Source organism: Lissotriton vulgaris, chromosome 11 (assembly GCF_964263255.1).
Source record: "Lissotriton vulgaris chromosome 11, aLisVul1.2, whole genome shotgun sequence".
In the NCBI taxonomy this organism is placed as follows: Eukaryota; Metazoa; Chordata; class Amphibia; order Caudata; family Salamandridae; genus Lissotriton; species Lissotriton vulgaris.
Window position 1 is genome coordinate 53,448,163 of NC_141699.1, and position 26,837 is coordinate 53,474,999.

General features: G+C 43.5%; 1 protein-coding gene across 1 annotated transcript in view; it reads left to right on the top strand.

Moving 5' to 3' along the window:
• The window catches only part of LOC147678944 (cytochrome P450 4B1-like), a 207,052-nt gene extending 181,676 nt beyond the window's left edge, over nt 1-25,376 (top strand). Inside the window, exons 11-12 of the mRNA XM_086944700.1 lie at nt 7,828-7,910; nt 25,208-25,376. Coding sequence (XP_086800826.1) covers nt 7,828-7,910; nt 25,208-25,376 — 252 coding nt within the window. The remainder of the gene's footprint in view (nt 1-7,827; nt 7,911-25,207) is intronic.
• Nucleotides 25,377-26,837: the final 1,461 nt, after the last annotated feature.

A 26,837-nucleotide genomic window follows, 5' to 3' on the forward strand; every position in this document is an offset into this window, starting at 1 on the left:
CCTGAGTATAATTTTAGACTTGTCAGAAGAATGTCATATCATTGACACTCCCCTTGATGTTGACCTTATCAGAGGCTGGAGTAAAAGAGCTTTAGTTCTCCTGGGCTCTGCTAATTTGAGCCTTAACATTGAGAGACGAAGAGCCCTTCTTACTAAGATTAATCCAAAATTGGGAGACATGGCCAAAAAAGAACCTCCCCTAAACCCAAAAGGGCTACTCTTTGGTGGAGACATGATTAAATGTATTGGTATGTCTCTACCTTCACCGCCCTCGATAAGGCCCAATCTAATTTAAAACGTGTTTTCAATCTAAATCTTTTTGGACGGGCTGGAAGAAGAGACCTTTCCTCCGGACGGGGCAATCAAAAAAGGCCCTATTTAAGATTTAGAGGCTCAGGAAGAGGCTTCTATACCTACAACCAATTTTACCCACAAAGAGGGGGAGACTACGCTACAGAGGATCCAGATCCCGCGGATTTACGAACAAAACAAACTCCAATACTCAAAGTAAGTATTCTTCCACCTCTTTCCTCTTCCCCACCAAAGGTAGGGGGCAGACTACAGTTCTTTTTCCACGGATGGGAAACTCTAACACAAGACCCTTGGGCTTTGGAGACTGTTCATGGTTTCAAAATAGATGTTACCAATATTCCAACTCAAACATTCCTTCCCGGAGTTCTTTCTCTTTGAAAAGATCAACAAAAAATTGTAGAAGAGAAAATTACGTCCATGCTCCAAAAGGGTGCAATCTTAGAAGTCCCTTGGAGTTTGAAAAGCTTTGTAAGCAGTCTCTTTCTTGTCCAAAAAAAGGAATCGTTTTCCTGGTCTACAGACATTTCAAAATCGAGGGAATCCACCTCCTGAGAGACCTCCTTTTAGAAGGAGATTAGCTGGTGAAACTGGACCTGAAAGATGCCTAATTCACAATTCCTATGGCCAAGAAACACCTACCCTTTCTTCAGTTCACTTGGAATAATCGCCTTTTTCAATTTCAAGCCCTTCCTTTCGGACTTTCATCTGCCCCTTGGTGCTTCTCCAAGATTTTGAGAACTATTGTCTCTCTTCTGAGGGAAAGAGGTATTCGCGTAATCATTTACCTTGACGATATTCTCATTATGTCCCAAGACCATTAGCAGATCTTGTCAGATCTGAGGACCTCAATGGACCTCATAGAGAGCCTAGGGTTTATTATAAATTGGGTGTGTAGAAAGCTGTGTGTTTTGAATTGTATTTCGGAATATGATAATGAACTAAAAGAGCTTTGCCCTCCTGGCGCTGATCAACTGCTTATCTCTTTTGTTAAACCTTTCAAACCCAGCTCTTCTTCTTCTATTGCAAGATGGGTTAAGTGTGCTATGAACCTGGCTGGTATTGATTTATCTAAATTCCAAGCACACTCTATTAGAGGCGCTATGGCCAGTAAGTCTTTCTACTCTGGTGTTAAATTGAACGATATCCTAAAAGCTACGGATTGATCCAACGCATCCACATTTGCTCGACATTAATGCAAACATTTTGAGCACATGTCTGATGTTGTTCTTCACGGTTACCAACATGCATAATTTAGCCTCCGGTCTTGTAATGAAATTGCGATTCTCCTATTAACATGACCAGAGAATCTGGATTTCATTAAAGCACGAAGGTTACTATTATCCCTCCCTTGGACGGTGTATTCTTGCATAGTATATTTTTTTTACAATATCTTTGATTGGGATTTTATCATTCTCATTGTATTGTTTTATACTATGCTCTGTGATTTTATTTGCCACCTTTTTTCAATCTTTCACATGTTCTCCATTCCTTTCAGATAATTCGGCTTAAAGAATTTCTCCTCTCCTTGGGCTTATTGTGCCTGTTTTGGATTCTTCATTCAAGAACTTCTTCACTTCAACTTTTGTTATGGATTTTTTCTCTTGTTCTCCTTTATCCAAGACTTAGAGATCCTTTGGAACTTTATTTATTCGTCAGCATTTAAAAGAGGCAGTCTGTTTGTGGTCCATACCTTTAATACCTTATGTTTATTAATTTTGGTATTGTTTTATAATGATGTAGTGCGGCTGCTTGTGAATGCATTAAAAGGATAATGCATAATGTTAGCCTACGTGTCTTTAATGAAGTCCAGATTCTCTGGTCATGTTATTAGGAGAATTGCAATTCTAGAGTAGCCCTAGTTGTACAATTATATCAGAGAAGGCCACCTAAGTACCCCTTGACTCACTACCGTGATTCTGGATTAGTCCTAGGTGAACAATCATATCAAGGGAGGCCGTCTAGATATCCCTTGTCTTGCTGCATGGTTTCTAAAGTAGTCTTAAAAGTACACTGATATCAGAGGAGGCCACCTGGGTTATCCTTGTCTCGCCATAGTGTTTCTGAAGTAATCTAAGATGTATACTGATATCGGAGGAAACACACACATGTCCACTCCCACTTACATGTGCAGGACTATGACTATTAGAAAATAAACATAAACTCTTCCTTTGTGTTTTTTTGTCCCCTTCAGTACTTTTCTTTGTGCCCCCTTTCTACAAACAATTTCTGAAGAGCACAGGGTGACTGAAAACCTCTCAGTTATGGGTGCCAAATAGATCACTGGATCTGTATTCTCGATACATTCCTTACAGAGTTTCTCATCTTTGTCAGTGAATGCATGGGTACCAGAAGGCATCATTAGTAGACCCCAGTGTTGCCACCTAAGCTATTACTTGACTCCTACTGCCTTTTATAGTAGAGTGCGCTTTGAAGGTACCTATTATAGGTGGTGACCTAGTTCTAGGACACCCCCGCGCCGCACGGCCACCAGCTGCTGCATGTGCCTCCCTGCCTGTGTGCCTCGCTGCCGCCGCGTGACCACGCCCCCTGCCTTAGAGCGGCGTGGTCCGTGCTCGCTCGACCTGCCCTTGTTGTTTTTGCCGTTTTTGCATTGTGTTTTTGTCTTTCTGTATTGCCGGTATTTTTTTCCCCTTGTAACTCGTAATTTCCTTCCTGTTTGCCTTTTCTCTGACCCTCGTCCTCCCTCCCCGCTTCCCGCCACCGCCGCTAACCCCGCCCCTTTTTCTTCTGTACCCTCCTCGCTCCCGCCTCCCAGCTGCTCCGCCCACACGCGCACTTGGCCATATATGGCGACCGTGCGACGCAGGTGAGTGTGACATAGCTCTAGGACACCCCCGCGCCGCACGGCCACCAGCTGCTGCGTGTGCCTCCCTGCCTGTGTGCCTCGCTGCCGCCGCATGACCACGCCCCCTGCCTTAGAGCAGCGTGGTTCGTGCTCGCTCGACCTGCCCTTGTTGTTTTTGCCGTTTTTGCATTGTGTTTTTGTCTTTCTGTATTGCCTGTATTTTTTTCCCCTTGTAACTCGTAATTTCCTTCCTGTTTGCCTTTTCTCTGACCCTCGTCCTCCCTCCCCGCTTCCCGCCACCGCCGCTAACCCCGCCCCTTTTTCTTCTGTACCCTCCCCGCTCCCGCCTCCCAGCTGCTCCGCCCCCGCGCACTTGGCCATATATGGCGACCGTGCGACGCAGGTGAGTGTGACCTAGCTCTAGGACACCCCCGCGCCGCACGGCCACCAGCTGCTGCGTGTGCCTCCCTGCCTGTGTGCCTCGCTGCCGCCGCGTGACCACGCCCCCTGCCTTAGAGCGGCGTGGTCCGTGCTCGCTCGACCTGCCCTTGTTGTTTTTGCCGTTTTTGCATTGTGTTTTTGTCTTTCTGTATTGCCTGTATTTTTTCCCCCTTGTAACTCGTAATTTCCTTCCTGTTTGCCTTTTCTCTGACCCTCGTCCTCCCTCCCCGCTTCCCGCCACTGCCGCTAACCCCGCCCCTTTTTCTTCTGTACCCTCCCCGCTCCCGCCTCCCAGCTGCTCCGCCCCCGCGCACTTGGCCATATATGGCGACCGTGCGACGCAGGTGAGTGTGACCTAGCTCTAGGACACCCCCGCGCCGCACGGCCACCAGCTGCTGCGTGTGCCTCCCTGCCTGTGTGCCTCGCTGCCGCCGCGTGACCACGCCCCCTGCCTTAGAGTGGCGTGGTCCGTGCTCGCTCGACCTGCCCTTGTTGTTTTTGCCGTTTTTGCATTGTGTTTTTGTCTTTCTGTATTGCCTGTATTTTTTTCCCCTTGAAACTCGTAATTTCCTTCCTGTTTGCCTTTTCTCTGACCCTCGTCCTCCCTCCCCGCTTCCCGCCACCGCCGCTAACCCCGCCCCTTTTTCTTCTGTACCCTCCCCGCTCCCGCCTCCCAGCTGCTCCGCCCCCCGCGCACTTCGCCATATATGGCGACCGTGCGAACGCGCAGCGATCACGCGCAGCGGGCGCGCCGATTGTGCGCCGAAGGCGCGCCAAAGGTAAGCCCGTCTGCGCTCGTCCGCGACTGGACCGCGCCCAGCGCCAGGACCCCTGGCCCTCGACGACCCCGGCCCTCCCGCCTGACGTACAACGCCGCCACCCTCATCGCACTCAACACCGGCCGACCCCCAGGATGCTTCCAAGCCACCCCGAGACGAACCCACGGACCCTTCAGCTGCCACGCCTGCAAGTTCACCTGCATCCGGACCTGCCCGGCACCAGCACCTGCTAAGCCGAACACCAGCAGCCTCAAGTGCATCCTCCTCAACACCCGCTCCGTCCACAGACATGCCATCGAACTCTGGAACCTCCTAGACGCCACAGCCCCTGACGTTGCCTTCATCACGGAGACCTGGAGGAACGCCTCTTCAGCGCCCGACATCGCCATCGTCATCCCAGAGGGCTACAAGATCACCCGGAGGGACCGCACCGCCAACCAGATGGGAGGAGGAATCGCCATCATCCACAGGAACACCATCCGAATCACGACCAGCACCGACAACACCCTAACCACCGCCGAACACCTGCATTTCCAAATCCACACCGACCCGAAGACCACCCTCAGAGGCACCCTAATCTACCGACCCCCGGGGCCACGCACACAATTCAGCGAGGACATCGCCGACTTCGTCAGCCCGCATGCCCTCCCCTCCGTTGACTACATCCTCCTGGGAGACCTCAACTTCCACCTGGAGAACAACAACGACCTCAACACCAGCACCCTGCTCGACAACCTCGCCAACCTTGGACTCAAGCAACTGGTGAACACCCCCACCCACCTCGCCGGACACACACTCGACGCAGTCTTCTCATCCAGCAAAGACATCGCCTTCAGCCACGCCACGGAACTCCACTGGACGGACCACAGCTGCGTACACTTCACCTTCAAAAGAACGACGATCCACCACCACCAACAACAGGTTGCCCGCAGAAGCTGGAACAAGATCACAGCCGACCAACTCGCCGCTTCCCTGAGCCAGCACCCTCCTGCCAGCTCAGCGAACCCCAGCCAGGCCGCCGACAACCTCTCGAAGTGGATCAGCAACTGCGCGGACGAACTCGCCCCCCTGAGGACCCCGCCCAGCAGACCCGGCAGCAAGAAAGCCCCATGGTTCACCGACGAACTCAAGAGCTCCAAGAAGAACTGCCGAGCCCTCGAGAAAGTCTGGAGAAAGGAACCTACACCAGACAACATGACCACCCTCAAACTCGCCACCTGGAAACACCACCAACTCATCCGCGCCGCCAAGAAAACTGCATTCAAGGACCGGCTGGACAACAACGCACACAACTGCAAGGAACTTTTCAACATCGTGAAAGAGCTCTCCAACCCCAACGCCGGAAACAACTACATCACCCCTTCGCAAGACCTCTGCAACTCCCTCGCCTCCTACTTCCACAACAAGATCGCGGAAAAACACAACAGCTTCAACACCCAACCAACGCATGCCACGACCACAGCAACACCGCCCACCACCACCCTCCGAGCCTGGACTCCGATCAGCACCGAAGACACCGTCCGCATGATGAACTCCGTCCACTCCGGATCTCCGATCGACCCCTGCCCTCACCACGTCTTCAACAAGGCCGACGCTGTCATCGCACCCCACCTGCGGGACATTATCAACACCTCCTTCGACACCGCCACCTTCCCCGAGAGCTGGAAGCACGCCAAACTCAGTGCTCTTCTCAGGAAACCTACAGCAGACCCCACCGAACTCAAGAACTACCGCCCTATCTCGCTCCTCCCGTTTCCAGCCAAAGTCATCGAGAAGACCGTCAACAAGCAGCTGGCCGCCTTCCTCGAGTCGAACGGATCCCTCGACCCCTCGCAGTCCGGCTTCCGAGCCAACCACAGCACCGAGACCGCCCTCATCGCCGCCAAAGACGACATCCGAGCCCTGATGGACAATGGAGAAACAGCGGCCCTCATCCTCCTAGACCTCTCCGCGGCCTTCGACACTGTCTGCCACCGCACCCTAGTGCAACGCCTCAGCAACGTCGGAATCCAGGAGAAGGCACTGGAATGGATCGTCTCCTTCCTCGACGGAAGAACATAGAGAGTCCGCCTACCGCCGTACAAGTCAGAGGCCACTGAAGTCATCTGCGGCATCCCTCAAGGATCCTCGCTGAGCCCCACCCTCTTCAACGTCTACATGAGCCCCCTCGCGGCCATCGCACGCCAACACAACCTCAACATAATCTCCTACGCCGACGACACCCAGCTGATCCTCTCCCTGACCAACGACCCCGCCGCCAGAGCCAACCTGCACGAAGGGATGAAGGAGGTAGCCGAGTGGATGACGACCAGCCGCCTGAAACTGAACTCAGACAAGACGGAGGTCCTCATCCTGGGCTCCACGCCCACCGCCTGGGACGACTCCTGGTGGCCCCCCGCCCTGGGCAACGCACCCAAACCGACGAACCACGCACGCAACCTGGGCTTCATCCTGGACTCCTCCCTCTCCATGACCAGACAAGTCAACGCCGTCTCCTCGGCGTGTTTCAACATCCTGCGGATGCTACGGAAGATCTTCTGGTGGATCCCCACGGAGACCAGGAAGACCGTCACCCAGGCCCTCGTCACCAGCCGACTGGACTACGGCAACACCCTCTACGCCGGAACCACCGCCAAGCTCCAGAAGAGACTTCAGCGGATCCAGAACGCCTCAGCCAGACTCATCCTCGACATCCCACGAAACAGCCACATCTCCGGACACCTGAGAGACCTGCATTGGCTCCCCGTCAACAAAAGAATCACCTTCCGTCTCCTCACCCACGCACACAAAGCCCTACACGATCAAGGCCCGAGCTACCTCAACAACCGAATCAACTTCTACGCTCCCAAACGCCACCTCCGATCAGCTAGCCACGCCCTCGCCGCCGTCCCCCGCATCCGAAGAGCAACAACAGGAGGAAGGTCCTTCTCCTACCTGGCCGCCAAGACCTGGAACTCCCTCCCGACCGACCTGCGCCTGACCCAAGACCACCTCTCCTTCAGGAAGAAGCTCAAGACCTGGCTGTTCGAGCAGTAACGGCACCCTCCCCCCTAAGCGCCTTGAGACCCTACGGGTAAGTAGTGCGCTCTATAAATGTCTTGATTGATTGATTGATTGATTATATGGGCTGGACCGCGACTCATCGAGTCTCTAGCTGACAATAGAAAGCAAAGAGAAGAAAAGGGGATGCAGACATGTAGGGCATGAAGGAGACATCTACAGTTTGTGAAATCTTTTTTTGTACTTTAGCCATGCAGATAAGATAAAATGTTTATTCAGAAAACATTTGATACACAATGGTAAATGTTGTCACATAGCATACCCTTGATACCCAGAAAAAATATTTTAGTTACTGTATTTCCTAGTGTTATCTTATGATACCAATGCTATGTTACCTCATACTCTTTCCCCATTCATCAGTAGCAGTTGTCTCCTTTCTATGAAGTGCTTCCATACCTTTTCCCTTTGGTTTCCTGTACTGTTTTTCAGGTGTTTGACCCCTTACGATTCACTCCTGAGAACTCCTCCAATCGACATTCTCATGCGTTTGTGCCGTTTGCTGCTGGACCAAGGTACAGTTTACCCTTTTAAAATACTGCTAGTGGTCCTGACTCTGGAAATATGTGTCTGTTGAGGTAGCCCTTCCATAAATAAAGGTTACCTCTCTTACCTCTTGGCTTCAGGATACAGTTTCCACTTCTCTTCTCTTCCTTATGTCACCTTGAAATCAGTAATTGGCTCCCTGGCCTGAGTTTTACATTCAGCAGATACTTGACTGTAACATGCAGGCATCACAGGTGTAAGTGGCTGTTTGTGCACCCAGAGACTGTACCAGAACCACAGTGGCAAACAAATCACTCTGCAGTGGACGAACTCTGAGAATGAAGTCAGAGAAGGATAAAACAAGTGCCCCTACACAGAGAACAGCTGCCTATCTGCGATTAAGGATTGTCATCACACTGGCATTTATACTTGTGCCTTTATATGTATATTCATCACAACACCAGATCACCATCAATCTTAACTCCAAAAAATACCTAGTGGGAGTCAGATAAGAAGGCTCAGTGAGAAAATATTGATGTAAAAAATATAGAAGTAAAAAAATATCAATGAAAAAATATAGAATGCAAAAGTACGACTCACTATATTTAAACAGGTTGGTACAAAAATATCTGAAAACATATTGATGTAAAAAATATAGTTGTGCAAAATATAGAATTATATTCACTGAAAAAACCATAGGTTATAGACCATATATAGTTAGGAATTTGCATTTACAAAACCTTGAAAATTCACTGAAAAAAAACATAGGTTAGAGACCATATATAGTTAGCTGGGCATTTTATTGATATAAAACCAATGAAATTCCATATATAGCTAGTTGCACTAACTATATATTTCGTGCATCCGCAATCCAATGCTGATGATGTCACATATTACATCATTCATGACATGGTCAGTGACATCACTGATGACATCTCAAATGACATCACTGATGACATATATATGCTCACTCTCCACGGCTCGTTTACGGGGAAACCTACCGTAGTCTGGTGGCGCGTCACACTGGCAGAGCCCCACCAGCCATTCAATTTTCAATAACCTCCAAGTTATAACGCACGCTCAGAAACAGGATAGTACACAGTGTAGCTTTATTGCTGTTACGCGTTTCGGAAGCTTTTGCTCCCTTGCTCACACCACTGACCATGTCATGAGTGATGTAATATGTGACATCATCAGCAGTGCATTGCAGGCGCGCAAGTTATAGTGAGTCCAACTAACTATAACGTGGGAATTTCAATGGTTTTATGTCAGTAAAATTTCCAGCTAACTATAACTGGTGTCAAACCTATGGTTTTTTCAGTGAATTTAATAGGTTTTTTAAATGCTAATTCCTAACTATAACTGGTGTGAAACCTATGGTTTTTTCAGTGAATTTCATAGGTTTTTTTAAATGACAATTCCTAACTATATATAGGGCCTTAAACCTATGTTTTTTCAGTGAATTTCAAAGGTTTTTTAATATCAAATTTCTATTGAAATATAATATTTTTAATAATGAATCCTACATTGTATATTTATGTAATACTATTTTTTTGTAATGTATATTGTTCATGTTTTTTTTTTTGCCCTGGAGCGCTCCAGGTGCGCGTACCGGTGAGCGCTCCGGTAAGCGCAGTCTTGCGGCATGACCCGGTGCGCGTACCGGTGAGCGTCCCGTTAGCGCTTTTGGCACGGACGAAAACATAATTGTGACGTATCGCGTAGCCGCGTCCCGTGATATGCCTGGAAGCACCCACGCACCTACGAACGCGCTACGTAAGCTCCCCGGGGCGCGCCCCGGGTCCGTAGCGTAAGCGCGTCGGGTCATGTGACCTGGAAATAACACTTTTCATTGGTTCAGAACAGTTTTGGTTTCCAAATGATGAAAGCCCGAGTCATGTGACCTGAAAATAACACTTTTCATTGGTTCAGGACAGTTTTGTTTTCCAAATGATGAAAGCCCCCACCTATTTTCCTCATTCTCACTTTGTACTTTGATTGAGGAAGACCTGTTTGCAGACCTATTTGTACCTATTTGTACTGACAAATGGCTACAGTAGCAGCAGCAGCAGGAGCATCTCAACCACCACCCCCACCACAAGGACCACCACAACACCACAGTGGTGGAGATGAAGAAGAGGAGGAGGAGGAGGAAGTGGAGGAGAGGAGGAGGTTCCTGCCTGAAGATACTACCCCCTATAAGCCAAAGGAGCACATTGTATGGGAGTTTTTTAAAATCCCAAAGGACCTCAAGAAAGTAAATGCGCCAAAGGTTACTTGTCTAATCTGTGGCACTGTACTTTCCAGGGGGAACCCTAACAAAAAGTACTCTTTTGGCAACAACACCATGATTCGCCACATGCAACGACGGCATCCTAACAACTATGCTGCCGCAGAGGTCAGAGAACTGACCAGAAACCCTCCCCAATCTTCTTCCAGCACCTCCCAAAGTACACAACCCACTCCATCGGGTCCAGAGACAAGGGAGATGGTCCCAAACATCCAAACCTCGTTTGGAGATTTCAAAATTGTGTGTACATTTTGTGGAAGAACAATTTGCTATGGTGAGCAAAGTATTAAACTCATCAACCTTGCTGGTGACAACCACAAGTGCCCAAAGAAACCTTAATTTTTTCCTGATTTTTTTGGCTCCAGTTGAGCCATTTACAATTCCCTGTTTTTTGTTTGTCCCCATAAAAATTCCCCCAAAAATATAAAATTGTTCATAAAATCCAAAAAAAGTAAAAAATGTTCCAAAAAACAATAAAAAAATTATAAAACAACAAAAAGAATAATAAAAACAGTTCTTTTTAGAACTACCCCAATTTATAAAAAAATGCTAAATTTTTTTTAAAATCTGTCATTCTTTTTTCCCCATGGTACGCTCCCCGGTACGCTTCGCAGTGCGCATACCGGGCGCTCCCCGTGCAAATTATGGCCCCCACATCAAACCTAGGGGGTCAGGGGGGTCTACCCTGCCTTCTTTTGGTCATTTCCCGCTTTGTTTTTGCCAACTCTTGTGTCTCGATCCAACCGAGACACAAGATGCCGGCCGCTCCGGACTGTTTGGAATGATGACGGGCACCCGAGAGCCCATCAGCTTTCCGCTCGCGAACTCGCGTAGCGCGCTGGAGCGCGCCCCGGTGCGCGTACCGGGGCGCGCTTATAGATATATTTTTTTTTTAACATAAATTACTCAAAATCCACTGGAGCACATATCTTGAGACATCGCAAAAGCACATCGAGCTACCAGTCCCTACAATTTTGCCAAGTTTGGTGGAAATCCATTCAGCCATTTGGGCTAAAAGTGAGTCCAACCGCCCTATGGAAATTAACATGGGGAAAACACGTTTTGGGACCCCCCTTTTATCTCGGCCCCTGCTTGACGAATCCACCCCAAACTTTCAGGGAAGTTGCGGAGCGCAGCGAGGCAAATTTCAGGAAAATTACAGGCAGATCCCTCAATCAATGCCAAAGTTATTCCCAAATGAATGTTGCGGATTCCCTATAGAAAATAATCCTAACTATAACTACCTACTGACGACCGCCAGTAGGTAATATTTAATATTTATATATTTTTGGAGTTATTAAAAAATATCAAACAAAATGGCATCTGGACAGCAGCAGCAGCCGCGTTCTTCAGCACTAATCATCATTTCTATGGCAAAATGAAAAGATACAGGTGCACAATATTTTGGAACACTGTATCCTTCAACGTTGAACAAATCAAAAACCAATACATAGGAGTTTTCGTCCTACCCAGCTATGGCGGATATTATCTCTTACCCACTCCAGAAGTCTATTGGAGTATTATGAGTAAAGGTCTCTGAGAAAAGCATGACTGAGTTACTTCAGTATCTAGCGTTGAATTAGCGCCTTACCAAACCATTGGGCGCCTTGTAGTGTAGTTCCTATACTTCCTTAATAGGCTCTGCGCATTGGAATAATATACACTTTAGATTTGACATAGGACTGAGGTCAGTATGTTTCTATTGAATACATTAAACTTAATTGTGTGTGCCAGCTAACTCAGAGGTCACTAGAAACTTTCTCAAATGAACAAGAAGGGATTAGTCTTTGACAACCGCATAAACATGACAACTTGGTTTCCCTTAGAGTCAGAACAATATTTTCAGAGTCGTGGAAAGAATAGATAACTATTTCACTCAGACAATCATGCATGTTTTGTTTCTACAAATTTGCATAAAAATATAGAGACATGCGTTTCAATAGAAAGGGTTTATTGAACAGTCCTTTTTCTCATGCAAGAGATATGAACTGCTACCATCGTTAGACAGAATGCGAAGTATAATGCCTACAGCGTGAACAGTAATCATTGTCTGATGTTATGACATATAAAAATACATATATAAATAACACAGGCTGAAATACTCAACTGGTGCTTACCCCAGTGTACCTAACCTAGGTCTATTACGAGGGAAGAAGTAGGTGCTGTCTTAGCTCTAGTTTAGTTTTGCCAAGAATTGCCAAAGGTTTCTCGAGGTTCTTATAAGCTCCATACCTTAGAATGAGAGGTTGGTATCTCTTTCCCGGGACTTGAGTTTCCAACACCCCAGAAGGGGAGTCAGAAACATTGGAGCTAGATTCTCAGAAGGAGGTTGACAGCTTCTGGTCGGTGCATCACCTGGTGATTTGGCTTCCTCTGGTACTTGCTGTGGCAAGCTGTGTCATGCACGTAGGTAGTCGAACTGCACTGAACCACGCTGTTCTTTGCCATAGCAAGTGAAGGTATATTTATACGTTGAAGGAGTTTAGGAATGCTGTCCCTTCTTGTTTATTCAAGAAAGTTTCAAGTGTCCCCTGAGTTATCTGGCACACACAATTAAGTTTAATGTACTCGATAGAGACATACTGACCTCAGTCCCCTGTCAAATCCATAGTGTATGTACCCTAAGGAATAGATGTTCATGCATAAAAAATGAATTCTTGGAGAAATCAATATCTAGGCAAGAGGATGTCCCTAAAGCATAAGATTCTGGTTTTCCAAGAAGTTATTGTGACGTCGATGAACGGATGTAAGTACCCATGCCTGTATTTGGGTAACATGGGCTAAGCCTAAATAGGGACCGGCTTTCTATGCCTATGTAAGGGCAATGTGAATTATACCTATAAAAGAGCATGAATCGGGAAATGCATACGGAATCCAAATCGATACACAACAGTATTTGGGTCCTTTTTAAAAGTAAGCAGATGTTATTCTTTTTTAGGAAATCTAGGAAGAGAGATCCAAAGTTTGAAGGTGGTGTATGCAAAACTTGTTCCTCCCCATTTAACTTTGTGTGCCTTAGTGATGATCAGTTTGCCACTGTCTGATGATCTCAGTGATCGTGCCGGAATTTAAGGATTGAAAAGTTGTGACAATTGCCAGGGACCAAGGCCATGTGTAGCCTTAATCGCAATGCACAATGCTTTGAAATGAATGTGTTTGTTAATGGGCAACCAGTGTTATTCTGCAAGGACCTTGGATACTGAGTCATAGTGAGTAAGCCCAAGCAGGACTCTAGCTGAAAGCATTCTGCGTCATCTGGAGTTTATGTATGCTATGCATGCTTGTACTAGTAAGAAGGGTGTTGCAATAGGCCAGCCTAAAGGCAATGAGCGCTGTGACTACTGTTTTTCTTAGCTTAAATTTGATAAGTAGGAGTACTTTTTTAACGATTTTAAAAATGAAAAAGCAAGCCGATGTAGTATGATTTATCTTGGTTTAAACGGACAGTTTGGTGTTGCAGAGAACTCCAAGATGTTTTACTTTATTTATATCGGAGGAGAGCCTATATGATTAGGCCACCATCTGTCTGACCAGTTAACTGTTTTTTTGCCAAAGAGCATGACTTCTGCTTTAGATGTATTAGGCTTTAAACAATTATTCTGCATCCACTTCCCTATGTGGCTCATGCAGTCTTTAAATCGAACTGCAGTGTCAGAGGACGAGCTGTTGATGGACACTATTATCTGTGTGTCAAGACACCAGTTTGAAGCCAGACTTCTTATGAGCCAAGCCAAGGGGGTGACATACAGGTTGAAAAAAGTAGGGCTTAACAATGAGCCCTGTGGGACTCCACAGGGGAGTGAGAATGCCGGGTAGACAAATGAATCGTGTGCCACTGACTTAAACCTGATTTGAACCTGTTAGACAGGAAGGAGATAAGTAGGAGGAGTGCTTAATCCCTAATTTCCAGCAAAGTGAGACGCTCAACCAACACATTGTGGTTGACCGTGTTAAATGCCGCTGAAAGGTCTAAAAGGATAAGTGCAGCGGTCCCCCCTCTGTCAAGAGTTTGCTTTAACTCTTCAGTCGCTGTGATTAGTGCCAATTCAGTACTGTGATGGGCCTGAAACCAACATTGCGAATAGTCCAGAATGTCACCCTCCGCTAAAACAGCAGACATTTCTTCATTAAGATATTTTTCAATAATCTTAGCTGGGAACAGCAGCCTTGATATGGGTCTGTAGCTGGAAAGGTCCTCCGGATCCAAATTCGGTTTCTTTAAAAGAGGCAGAATGGAAGCTTTTTTCCATTCCATGGGAAAGTGACCTGAGGAAATCATAGGATTAAAAATGGGTCAAAGTATGGAAGCAATGGTCTCGGGACCAGGAGGAGAATTTTTGGCGGCTATGGGTCTGACAGAGAACCAGAATTAAACAAAGAAATTAATTTGGTGGTACTTTCCAGCATAATTGGTGGGAAGACTGAGAGTGTAAGAAAGGTGGATTTATCCGCCTTGGTGGGTGAAACTGGACTGCTCCTTGGCGGCTTGTGGGACAGTGCTGAAAGGCTTGATTAAGATACAAAAGTATCAAAGATTTGTTTAAATTTTTGCTGGAAGGAGTCTGCTAACTTATTGCAGAATTGCTGGCTACTTTCTTTATTTAAAGATTCAGGGAGCTTAGATAGTTGCTTAACTGTGGTAAATAGCCTTTTGGTGCAGCCGTGGGCTGCTTCAATTCTTTCTTTGAACTAGCCTGACTTTGGCTTCAGAAGAAGATTTTTGTACATTTGGATGGCTAGTCTGTAGTCTGATTACATCTGGGCATCATTCTTTCACTTCCATTTTCTCTTTAGTCTTCTACATATTTGTTTCTGTGCCTTCATGACTCGTTAAACCAGAATGTGACTGGGCTCAGGGGGTGACTGCCTGACTGCTCTCCACGTGGTCAGAGGAGCCAGCTGCTAACCGGCAGCGACAGTCCAGGAGTGATAGCTCCTCACTGCTTCGTCCAGGTCTGCGGCGGCAGGGAGAAAAGAGGAGATGAGCGACTTGTTTAGCTCTTCTCCCTTTACCTTATTCCAAGGTTGAGAGCTAAAGACTTTCTGGATATGTTAGTGGACTCTTTAGGTGACAGGGTAACCTCAAACTTGATTGCCTTATGATCAGACCAGATAATTGTCAATACTCTATTCCATATAAGATTGTGGTGGTCCGAGAAAATCCCTTCCAGACAATGCCTGGCCAAGTGTGTGGTCTTCTTAACCCGCTGAGTAAGTCCTGTATTAGCCATCTGGTCTATAGGAGATTTGGTATCTGTGTCAGCAGTATGTTCAAGTTGAAAGCTGTCAGTCATAAGTGGACAGTTGGTGTGTTGCTCTTGTGTTTTGATGGGTGACGATTTATCACATGCCCTAGTATTTGTTTGTTCTCAACTCTTCCCAGGAGGAAGTTAGGAAATGGTTAGACATTGCAGCTCCCTTTCACTAATCAATACATTTATCTACAGAGCCTGTAGATGCATAGAAAGGTGATAGCTGGAGAGTTTGGAAACTACCAATTACTCATGGTTGTGGGGTGCATAGAGTAGACTTGTTAGACCTGTGGTATTTTCTGTGTTGGTCCATTATTGTGGGGTCTCCAGTATAATCAGTTGGGGACTGACCAATCTGTGCAAGGTCATCCAAACGTGTGCAGGTGGCACAAAATGTTTTTGATGAGTTCAAAGTAAGCCCACCACTTGTCAATGAGCAAGGAACCACAGCAAAGTATGTTCCCTTTCAAAAATGAGAACCACAAGGTAGAAGGTATGCAGGGAAGTTTGAGGATGACAAGCAGTTGATGTTAGACATCACCAACGTTCTTTAGTAATTTGCATATGTGGTCAGGTTGTAATTGATTCTGGAGCTGCTGCCAATTTTAGTAGGCTATATTGAATATCATAATGTTTGCTAACAGTGTCAGTGAGCAATGAGGAGTTCATTGTCCTGTGCTTGAATCTAGCTGGCTGGGATTCCCAAACTGTTCACTTGGCATTATTTTTTGGACTTTATAAGGGAGCCTATGGACACTGGGACAATGAGCAATATCTAAAAATGATTTAAGTCTTGGTAGGATTTGTATTAGGCTCCAACAGGTGACAGTGATGGCAGAAAGGCAAGCAGTATTGGCAAAAGTTTAGTGTTGGTCAAGCCAAGACTCCTCCAAAGCTGCGAGTCACTAGATCAAGAAACATCAAAACGTCTCTGAATACGTTCAGCACAAGACACACTTCTACCTTGTGTCCAGCAGTTTCAATTTCAGTTTTTTTTTTTGCTGGGTTCTTACACAGTGAATTTTTAACTTCATTTTGCCAAAGTAATTAGAGGTTTTAACCTCAAACTGGAATGTCATGAGATTTTGGAACGAGTTGGATGCCATATTGGGTGGCACATGTCATTTAAGGAGGCAGAGGACCTATCCAGAAACCACTTACCTATCTTTGCGGATGTCAACGGAGGTGGAAACGTCTCGTATCGCTTCTTGTAGCACAAATATTTTTCTGCATAACATGGATGTTTATAGGTGAGATACCCTGGCATGAGTTTAGGTCTTCCAGATAGTCCTTCTTGATATATTTTCAGAGAATTTGATCAGGATTAAGTGATCTTAGACTTGTTTCTGTAAGAACTTTAGAGCCTTTGATTCACTCCTTACCATGTTTGTGTAGTATCAATTAAGCCTTACCAGAAACCAAGTGAACCTCTCCTCATTAGTGACTACATCTCAGTCTATTTTTGGAGCGGGGGAAGGGGTTTTAAATTACAGTTCCGCTTATATAATCAGAAACTTTGCTGTTCTACCGCAATTGGCTTTGCATAAGTCTGGTCTTGTGGAAAAACTACCACAGTCATCTCCTTGAACACAGTTTATAATTAAGAGGTCATGGGTTGATAACCATAGTTTATGAGCTAACTTGTGGCCAAAAGGTGAAACTTAGGTGCATAACTTCACCTCTGCCAGAAACACAGCCCTCCCTCATTCTATCACAATTTGCAATTTGGGTGAGTCATTATTTTTCCTATATCATCTTGGGAATACATGTAGGAGAGCAACATTATTCTAAAATTACATACCAACTAATACAATCAGGAACTGGTAGTAACTGCATCTTCCTATCAAAGGATCAGCTGCCTAGCATCCCTCCTGTAACCCCTCTTCCACCTAAGTCTTGTTGTGGTAGTCCATATGAGTATTTATCATGGGGAAACAGCCTTTACTTCGTAGTTTTTATTTCGGAGTACATTAACCACACAATTTATACTTCGATTAGACTGTTTCCACGCTAGTCTTAAATCGCAAGACTTTACAATGCATTTTGGGCACTAGGTGATGGTGTTCAACTATAAAACTGAAAGGATTTCAGAAGTTATAATAAACAGATTAAACAGTATTTTTACAATACATGTATGCAAAAACTGGTGGTGAGACTCCTGGGACATTCCGGGAAACAGCGTTTTCCACAAAGTATTTCCTATGAAATGCTATTACTGCACATGTTTTGCACCAAAAATATTGTTTCTATGCATGTCACTAACAATGCATGTTTTTACCACCCAATTCCAGTAACTGCTAAGGAAAATGTATAAAAAACCCTTTCCTTTTGTTGTTTTCCCACCTGCTGTTTGATATATAAAATCATTTTCTTTTTGTAGCCTGCGCTGAGGCCAAGAGCCATGTATATGGTTCCCTACTGCCGTTTAATGAATCAGACCACATTTGTATATAGTAAACACATTTTAAATTGTGCTGTTTCCATTAAAAGGCTCTTTTAAATATGCTTCTGAGGTAATTCAGCCGACATGGCACAGTAGATTGATGTATGACATCGAATCTTCAAGAGCACTATCCCACTGACTTAGACTCTTACCTCACTTCTTTGTTTATACGGCTTATTCTCCCAGTCATGTACAAGCATTAGGGGAATGTTATGAAGAATAATACAGATAACATAGAAACAAAAAAGAGTACTGCACAAGCCTGGGAGAGAGTAGTACTTCTGATTTGTTGAGCAAATTTAACTGCTGTTGTGATTAACACCAAACAAGATGCCCCTTCTTCAGACCAAATTAATCTTCTTCTGGAAAAGAAATACTACAGATATTTATTGTTAATATTTAGTTTTCCTAACTGTACTATTGTTGTAGATAATATTGTTTTTTTACTCTGCTGTTTTGAAACTTAGTGGTCCAGTAGGTGGCAGGCAGTGTTACTCTGTGAATCCTGGTCAGAACGTCCCAGCACAAAAGTAATATGAAATAACCAAAGTAATAATATGCGTGGTGACAGTGAGCATGCTCATTGTTAGTGTGGCAAGTGTAATTTGAATGTATGCCAATTTAAAAGCATGCTATTGGTATGTGTGATAAAAAATATGATGTAAAGACGTGCGTAGTAAATTCACGGGTGGTAATCTCATACATCTGTCTCATGGCTCTCACTTCATGTGTGGCGTCTGATCACAGTCTATTTCTGAGTTAGTATTCTGGATGGCAGTTCTCTCAGATTACTTTGTGGTTTTATAAATTGCAAACATTTATAAAACTTCACAAATTAACAATGGAGATGCCATTTATTTAAATCAACTTGTTTCTAGTTAGTGATTTTAATGAAGTCTGTTTTCTCTGATGTTAACTTCTAGCTATTGAACTTCGACTCCACTGCTTTCTTGTTTTTTTTTCTCTAAAACATCTATTATTGCCAGTTTCGTAAACACAATGTAACAACATTCCACCGACTCTCGCACTGAAGCTCGTACATCCTTTAATATTCTAGTTTATACAATGCCTACTCCGATTGCCCCAGAGTGTCCTGTCGTTTGTCTGCCCCATTCCTACCAACATCTCCAAATATGCCCCCTGCCTGTGTATAGCTGTTTCATGTGGGTCCTTTTCCATTATATGCCTTCCAGATGGTCCAGACGTTACCCTATTTCTTTTGCCAGCCTCTCCCTTCGCATATCACTTTTTCGGTCAACATACACCAGTCCATGTCTGTTTTTTCAAGTCCCTAATGTAATGAAGCTCCCTGGCACAACTGCTCTTTCTTTTTGATTTGATTCTACTCCTGAACTTTTTAGCAATTTCCCTGTGTGACCATCTATGAGCAGCATATTTTTCTCTATTGCTTAAACACTGTCCAGTGGTTGCAAGCACCAATCATAGCTGTAAATGTCTTCAATCATACTGCATCCACTCACCTTTGGTGCATGACAATTGCAATATTCATGTTCTGTGGAATATGATTTTAGTTATATTTACAGCTTGTCACCCTATGGCCTCTTTTATGAGTTGGTTAGAATTTTCCAGCCCCACAGAATTTTAAACAGATATCCATCGCCAGGCAGAGATGACTTAGCCGTTATGGCGGATGAGTGTCACCCCACTGAAAAATAAAATTAAAAATTAGAATGAAGCCAGTTTACCATAATTTTATTTTTTATGCTGAGCTAGTTGCTAGCCTTAAGGTGTGCCATCCTGATGGAGCATCACAGAGGAGGGAGATGAGTTGTGCATTTCGGTTCTGCCAGCTGTCTAAAGGCGGCCTAACTGAAATGCGCAGTTACATTTCTCGACCCAGCTGTATTGCATAGCCAAGTGGAGAAAAGGCACAATCTCTCAGGGCCTGAGCAAGTATTAGTTCAGGCCACTGAATCTAATCGCATTGCTGCTCTCCTGCTGGTGTTACCAGCAGGAGAGCGGCACTATTATTGACCACTGGGAGCCTATGCAATATGGTGAGCGCCAGGAGAGGAGGTGGAGAACGCAGCGGCAGGTAATAGATTTTTAATTATTTCCCCCACGAACCCCGGTTCCCCCGGAGTTCGTGTTGCCCCACCGCTTTGAGGTTAGAGCAGCTACCACTGTTAGCGGGTCATATCTGTTGAAATATTACTCGGTGAGAGGGCCTGGTAAAAAGTGGAATATGCTGATTTTGGTACAGAATACAAAAATTATAATAGGTGCTATTTATCACATCAGTGAGATTCTAGTCTCCTGGGTGTCAGTATTTAAACAAATAGCACCTGTTGTACAAGGCACTCGAGGCCTAAAACTATTGAATATTGTAAAATATGTACAAGGCATGGGTTTACGCAATTAATGCTCGCATTGGTCTATTTAAGGTAGGAGCTACTTTGCTTCAGCTTCCCAGATTCTCTGAGTTTGGTGTGTGGACCCCATCTTATATATATATATATTTATATATATTACCCACTGGTGGTCGCCATGGACTGCTTTAAACCCCTATAGACTTGGCTTGCAGTCTTCTATGCACCTGCAAACTTGTCTTTTATACCTTCATTTCCCTGGTCTGTATCCTTACACTTGCAGCAAATACTCTGCCATTGCTGATTCAGTATTGCACTGAGCCATTCAGTAGAATGTGCTTATCTATGCATTGTTCTAAATATGAAGCTCTTATAAATTCAGTTAGACACTATCCTTACAGAAGTGTAATCATCCAGGCAGTACCCAAGTATTTATGGAGCAAAGTAGGCCTTAGACAATGGACTGCTTTAAACCCCTATAGACTATGCTTGCAGTCTTCTATGTATCTGCAAACCTGTTTTTTATACCTTCAATTCCCCAGTCTGTATCTTTAGACTTTCACCAAGCACTCCCACACTAGTGTTTTAATATTGTACTGAGCCATTCAGCAGTATTTGCTTATCTATGTACTGTGGTAAAACTGAAGCTGTTATAAATTTAGTCAAGCACTTCCCTTGCAGAACTGTAATCATCCACTCAGTACCTAAGGTCTCATTTTTTAAAATAGGCCTTAGACCTTAGAGTGCTGGAAACCCCTATAGACTATGCATGCAGTCTTTCATGCACCTTCAAACTTGTCTTTTATAACTTCAATTCCCCAGTCTGTATACTTACACTTTCATCAAATACTCTGTCATTGCTGATTCAGTATTGTACTGAGCTATTCAGCAGAATGCCCTTATCTATGCACTGTGCTAAAAATGAAGCTCCTATAAATTCAGTTAGCCACTCTCCTTGTAGAACTGTAATCATCCAGTCAGTACCTTAGTAATTATGGAGCAAAGTAGACCTTAGGCCATGGACTGTTTAAAACCCTTATAGACTATGGTTGCAGTCTTCTATGTACCTGCAAACTTGTTTTTATACCTTCAATTCCCCAGTCTATATCCTTACACTTTTACCATTTTACCAAACACTCTCACACTACTGTTTAAATATTGTAGTGAGACATTCAGCAGTATTTGCTTATCTATGTACTGTGGTAAAACTGAAGCTGTAATACATTCAGTTACACACTCTATTTGCAGAACTGTAATCATCCACTCACTGCCTAAGTACTCAGGCATGAAAACAGGCCTTAGGCCATAACCTGCTTCAAACCTCTATAGACTATGCATGCAGTCTTTTATGCACTTGCAAACTTGCCTTTTATACCTTCACTTCACCAGTCTGTTTTGTTACACTTTCACCATACACTTCCACACTACTGTTTCAGTATTGTAGTGAACCATACAGCAGTATGTGGTTATGAATACATTGTTCTAAAAGTGAAGCAGTTATGCATTCAGCTTGATACTACATGCAGAACTGTTATCATCCTGTCAGTACCCAAATATTCATTCAGTAAAGTAGGCCTTAGAATATGGACTGCTTCAAACTCCTATTTACTATGCATGTACTCTTCTATGTACTTGAAAACTTGTCTTTAAACCTTTAATTACCCAGTCTCTATCCTTATACTCCCTCCATACACTTTCCATTACTGTTTCAATATTGTAGTGATCCATACAGCAATATGTGCTTATCTATACACTGTAGAAAAGGTGAGGCAGTTATACATTCAGCTCTACACTCTCCTTGGAGAAGTGTAATCATTCAGCCTCTACCCACGTAGTCATGCTGAAAAGTAGGCCCAAGGGCATGGACTGCTTCAAATACCTATAGATAATACATGTGCTTTTCTAAATATCTGCAAACTTGGCTTTTAAACTTTCAATTGCCCAGTCTGTATCCTTATACTTCCTCCAAACATTCTGCTACTGCTATTTTAGTATTGTAATGAGTCATACAGCAGTATGTTCTTATGTATACACTATTCTAAAAGTGAAGGCGCTATATATTCAGCCAGCCACTCTCCTTGTAGAAGTGTGAGCATTCAGTCAGTTCCCAAGTAGTCATGCACCAAAGTAGGCCTTACGGCATGGACTGCTTCAAATCTCTATAGATTATGCATCCACTGTGCTATACACCGGCAAACTTGTCTTTTATACCTTCAATTCCGCAGTCTGTGTCCTTACAGTTCCACGAAACACTATCACACTACTGTTTCAGTATTGTAGTGAGCAATTCTCCTGCAACCTTTCGAAGTTGTTGTGGTGCAGAGTTTTTACGTGTCGCACCATACTCGCTGTCCCAAACGAGTAATTTTTGGTTGGATTGCCCCTCAAAAGAGTAGTCTTCCATATTTTGCAAGTTACTTTGGGTGCATTATCCTTTTTTTCACCTTCAGGGAAAGTAACATTTTTCCAAATTAAAGCTTCTTTTTTTTTTCTTTGGAGGCTCTTCAGAAATAAATTCTTCCTCTGCAGAATGATTAGAAGAAGACCCCACTGGTGTAGTCATGGTGATCTTCTCTCTATTTTGACAAGATTCACAGAAGAGATGCTTCTCCTTAGAAAGTCAAAGTAGAATGATTAAAGTGGGAGGGGTCTTTCAACCGTTGGAATAGGAAGTGTTATGAATCAATCAAATCTCTTCTTTTAAAGTCACATGGCTTTACGTACTCTTACGGTGCTCTTACGATGCAAGTATGTACGAAGTACGGACACGATTTCCGTAATTGCTTTTAAAAGGAATATACGCTTATTAAAAGTTAAAAAAAACAATTTTCATGATTATTCCAGATAATATCTTCCCTTAATATATACATTTAATACATAAATATATGTTTTTGAACAATTGGAAACTTTTGCCACTGTACGTGTACAGGGCGCCATACATGACGTCACACGAAGGCGTTGATGTGAAGCGTAACGTCAAAGTGTATTCGTAACGTGTGCACTGGTACGCGCAGAGTACAATTACCTGTACAAAGCATAGTGCGATCACCGTACGCGTATGGTATGATTATCCCCCCAAAAAAACAATGAAAAAGGAATTATATAGAATTTAATTTTAATATATTGGAAAAAAATTGAAGTAATAAAAAAAATGTAATTTACTTTTGTTATTATTTTAAATTAATAATATGAAATGTCACTTAAAGAATAAAATAAATATAAATATTTATAATAAAAATATAGGATATTAGTATAAAAAGAAAGAAATATAACAATTAATATATTTAAAAATTATCATTTACAAAACCTTTGAAATTCACTGAAAAAACCATTGGTTTTACACATGTTATAGTTGGGAATTAGCATTTAAAAAACCTGAGAAATTCACTGAAAAAACCATAGGTTTCACACATGCTATAGTTAGCTGTAATCATCCTTGTGAAAGAGTGGCAGAGCTCCTCTCACCCTAATATTACCTTTAAAGCACACATTCAAAAATAGAAACTAAAACTTTACAATAAAATGGAGATACCAATACCAGTTAGAAAAACCTATTCAGTAATTCTAACATCTACATACACATCCACTCATTCACCAACAGTTCTATTTAGTCACTCGTATATGTACCCACTCATCATATGTACTTACTCACCTATACATCTGTTACACACTAATACTCATCCATATAGTTACTCGCACATATACTCACACATGGAAATAAACATCCATTTACTTGCATATACAGCTTTACACATACCACGACACTTACTTCCACAGAAAAGTAAACATGCTTACTCTCTTAAACAAACACCTATAGAATCTGATACATATTTATACAGGAACTCTTCCAATCTCTCACTCTCACATATACTCACTTATATACATCAATACTCACATATACTAGTTTAAAACATATGTAGTTACTCGAAAAGGCACTTGAAACAGTCAATCACTCACTAACACACCCATACAAACACTTATCCACCCATACAGTCCTGCACACATGCTGTCTTCAAAACACATACAAACAGTGAGTCACTCATTCATGCATCTATGCGCTAAGTAATATCCCTCATGGAACCATACAGACACTCATACTGATACTAATAAAAACAACTAATAACCCATATGGACACTCATGTAGCTACTCACCAACCCATGCAGCCACTTATACACAAAGTGAGACACTGATACAGATACTTACATATTTAAACATTACTTGCTAATACATGTATTCACTAAGATACACGTAATAAATCAGTTATACAATCAATTTTACAAAAAAAAACATCCATTTAGACACTTATTTACCAATGTATTCTTCCATCGACCTTTAGATATACATATATAAAAAATATTTATTTTTCAGAAAGACACACATTCACTGGATGATGTCATCAGTGATGTCATTTGAGATGTCATCAGTGATGTCATGAGTGATGTCACTGACCATGTCATGAGTGATGTAATACATTACGTCATCAGCAGTGCATTGCGGGCGTGCGAGTTATAGTTAGCTGAATTAGCTATAACGGAGGAATTTCAATGGTTTTGTTTGAATGAAATTTCCTCCAAACTATAACATGTGTGAAACCTATGGGTTTTTCAGTGAATTTCTAAGGTTTTTTAAATGCTAATTCCTAACTATAAAGTGGCTGAAACCTATGGTTTTTTTTCAGTGAATATATATATATATATATATATATATATATATATATATATATATATATATATAAGAATGTGTCTATCCTTTCACTAAGCCTAGGCACCATCTCAAAGGTAACCATTTCCTAGAAAAATGTGAAAGAACCTTCCTACTGATCTTATTATTACTAAAATGTTGAAAGTTTTGATACAATGTCTAATGTGGTCCTTTTTATGGTACTATAAATACTAAATTACTGGGAAAACCTCAGATTAGGTAATAGGCTGCCGAAATCTTGTGTGCGAACACTATTGTACATATTTTGCTTGATTAAAGCAATAATGCTGTTGTTTCTTAAATTCCAAGGAGCTGCATTGGGCAGAACTTTGCCATGAACGAGATGAAAGTAGCTCTTGCCTTGACACTGCTCCGGTTTGAAATTCTGGCTGATGAATCCAAGCCTCCCATTATGATATCTCAAGTAGTCATCAGGTCTAAGAATGGCATACATGTTTTCTTGAAGAAAATTGACTGAACCTGTGGCTACCACCCATCAGCAATGTTACCCCTTCAATGAAATTCTTTTGATCAATGTAATTGAATAAAATGTGAGGTTGTTAATTCATCATATGTGGTTTTGTAACATTTTCCACATCACTAATGCACAGATACGCACACACTCCCATCCCTACTCCTTGTTGGAACAGTATGTTCATTTCTCTGCCTTGCTGACTGTATGATATGATGCTACAAGCAGGAGACAATTTTCAACTTTAAAATCAGGCATTTTTTAAAAAGCCCCCTGCCAAATACTATGGAGAGTCAAAGCATAGACTTGGAGGTTTTTCAAGGCTTGATTGGCTGCTCTAGGAAGTTCAGTCATTAAAGTCATTTACACAGGCCCCATTTAACCCATATACATTAGGTCCTCACCCAGGCACTTTTTCCAACCCACTACAGGCACCCAGCCACCACAGCACAGACAAAGCACAGAGCCATAAGGGTTGGCTTGCTAAACCTGGCCACTGACTAGCTTTCTGCAGCTCTCCTTTTGCTTTGCTGTGCATGTTGGTCAAAGGGCCTGGCCAAATCTGCATCAGATGGCCAACCCTCACAGCATCAAGCTCCAACAGGCTCTTCTTTTTAAGGATCTGTGGATTCTTCATTGGATTCACAAAGCCCTTTGTGGGAGCTTTGTCAATCCACAGACGGGGCAAAGAAAGAACTCCCACTTCCTTTAATAGAATTTCCTGCAGAAGTCTGAACCCTGCAGCCCTGAGACAGAACTTGAGGGGACTAACACTTCACACATCTGCATGTTTTTTCTTTAACCATGTTGTTGAAGTGACTTGTCAACTAAGTCTTTGAAAGAAAATATTTCATAAACGTCTAGGCCAGATTCTTCTCAGGTAATGACATCACTGGATTTCCCATCATCCATCTACACAGGAAATGACATCACTGGTTTCCCTTTTAAAAAAGTCTTTAAAAACAGAATCCAAACAAGAGGAGTAATTTTCATTTGCACAGGAAGTAACATCACTCCTCTCCCAAGACCTACGTAATTGCTGCCACAGCACCTGGACCGCTCCCAGAGCCAAGAACCATGATACTCTACCCTCCCACTGCTACCATGCTGTGACACTCCACACCCTCAACTATACACTCTGAGCCACATGCTGCTGCCTCACCATACCACACACCAAAGAGGGAGCATTCTGTTGTGCTTCCTTCAAGTTTTCATGCTTTAACCCACACCGAACAGACAGCACACAACAGCCTACTCTCTCACACTCACACAGTCCTACAATCATCTACACAACACTCCACACTGGCATGTGAGATTCTCAACAACTGCTTACTCACCAACCATGGCAGAGAGATATGGCTCCTGCTGCATGACAATGTCCCTGTCCTTTTCCTCTCTGAGACCTTAATGAACCCTGCAGCGGTGGCTGACATTGCCACAGCCAATTCCCCAGCTCCAAGATTGCCA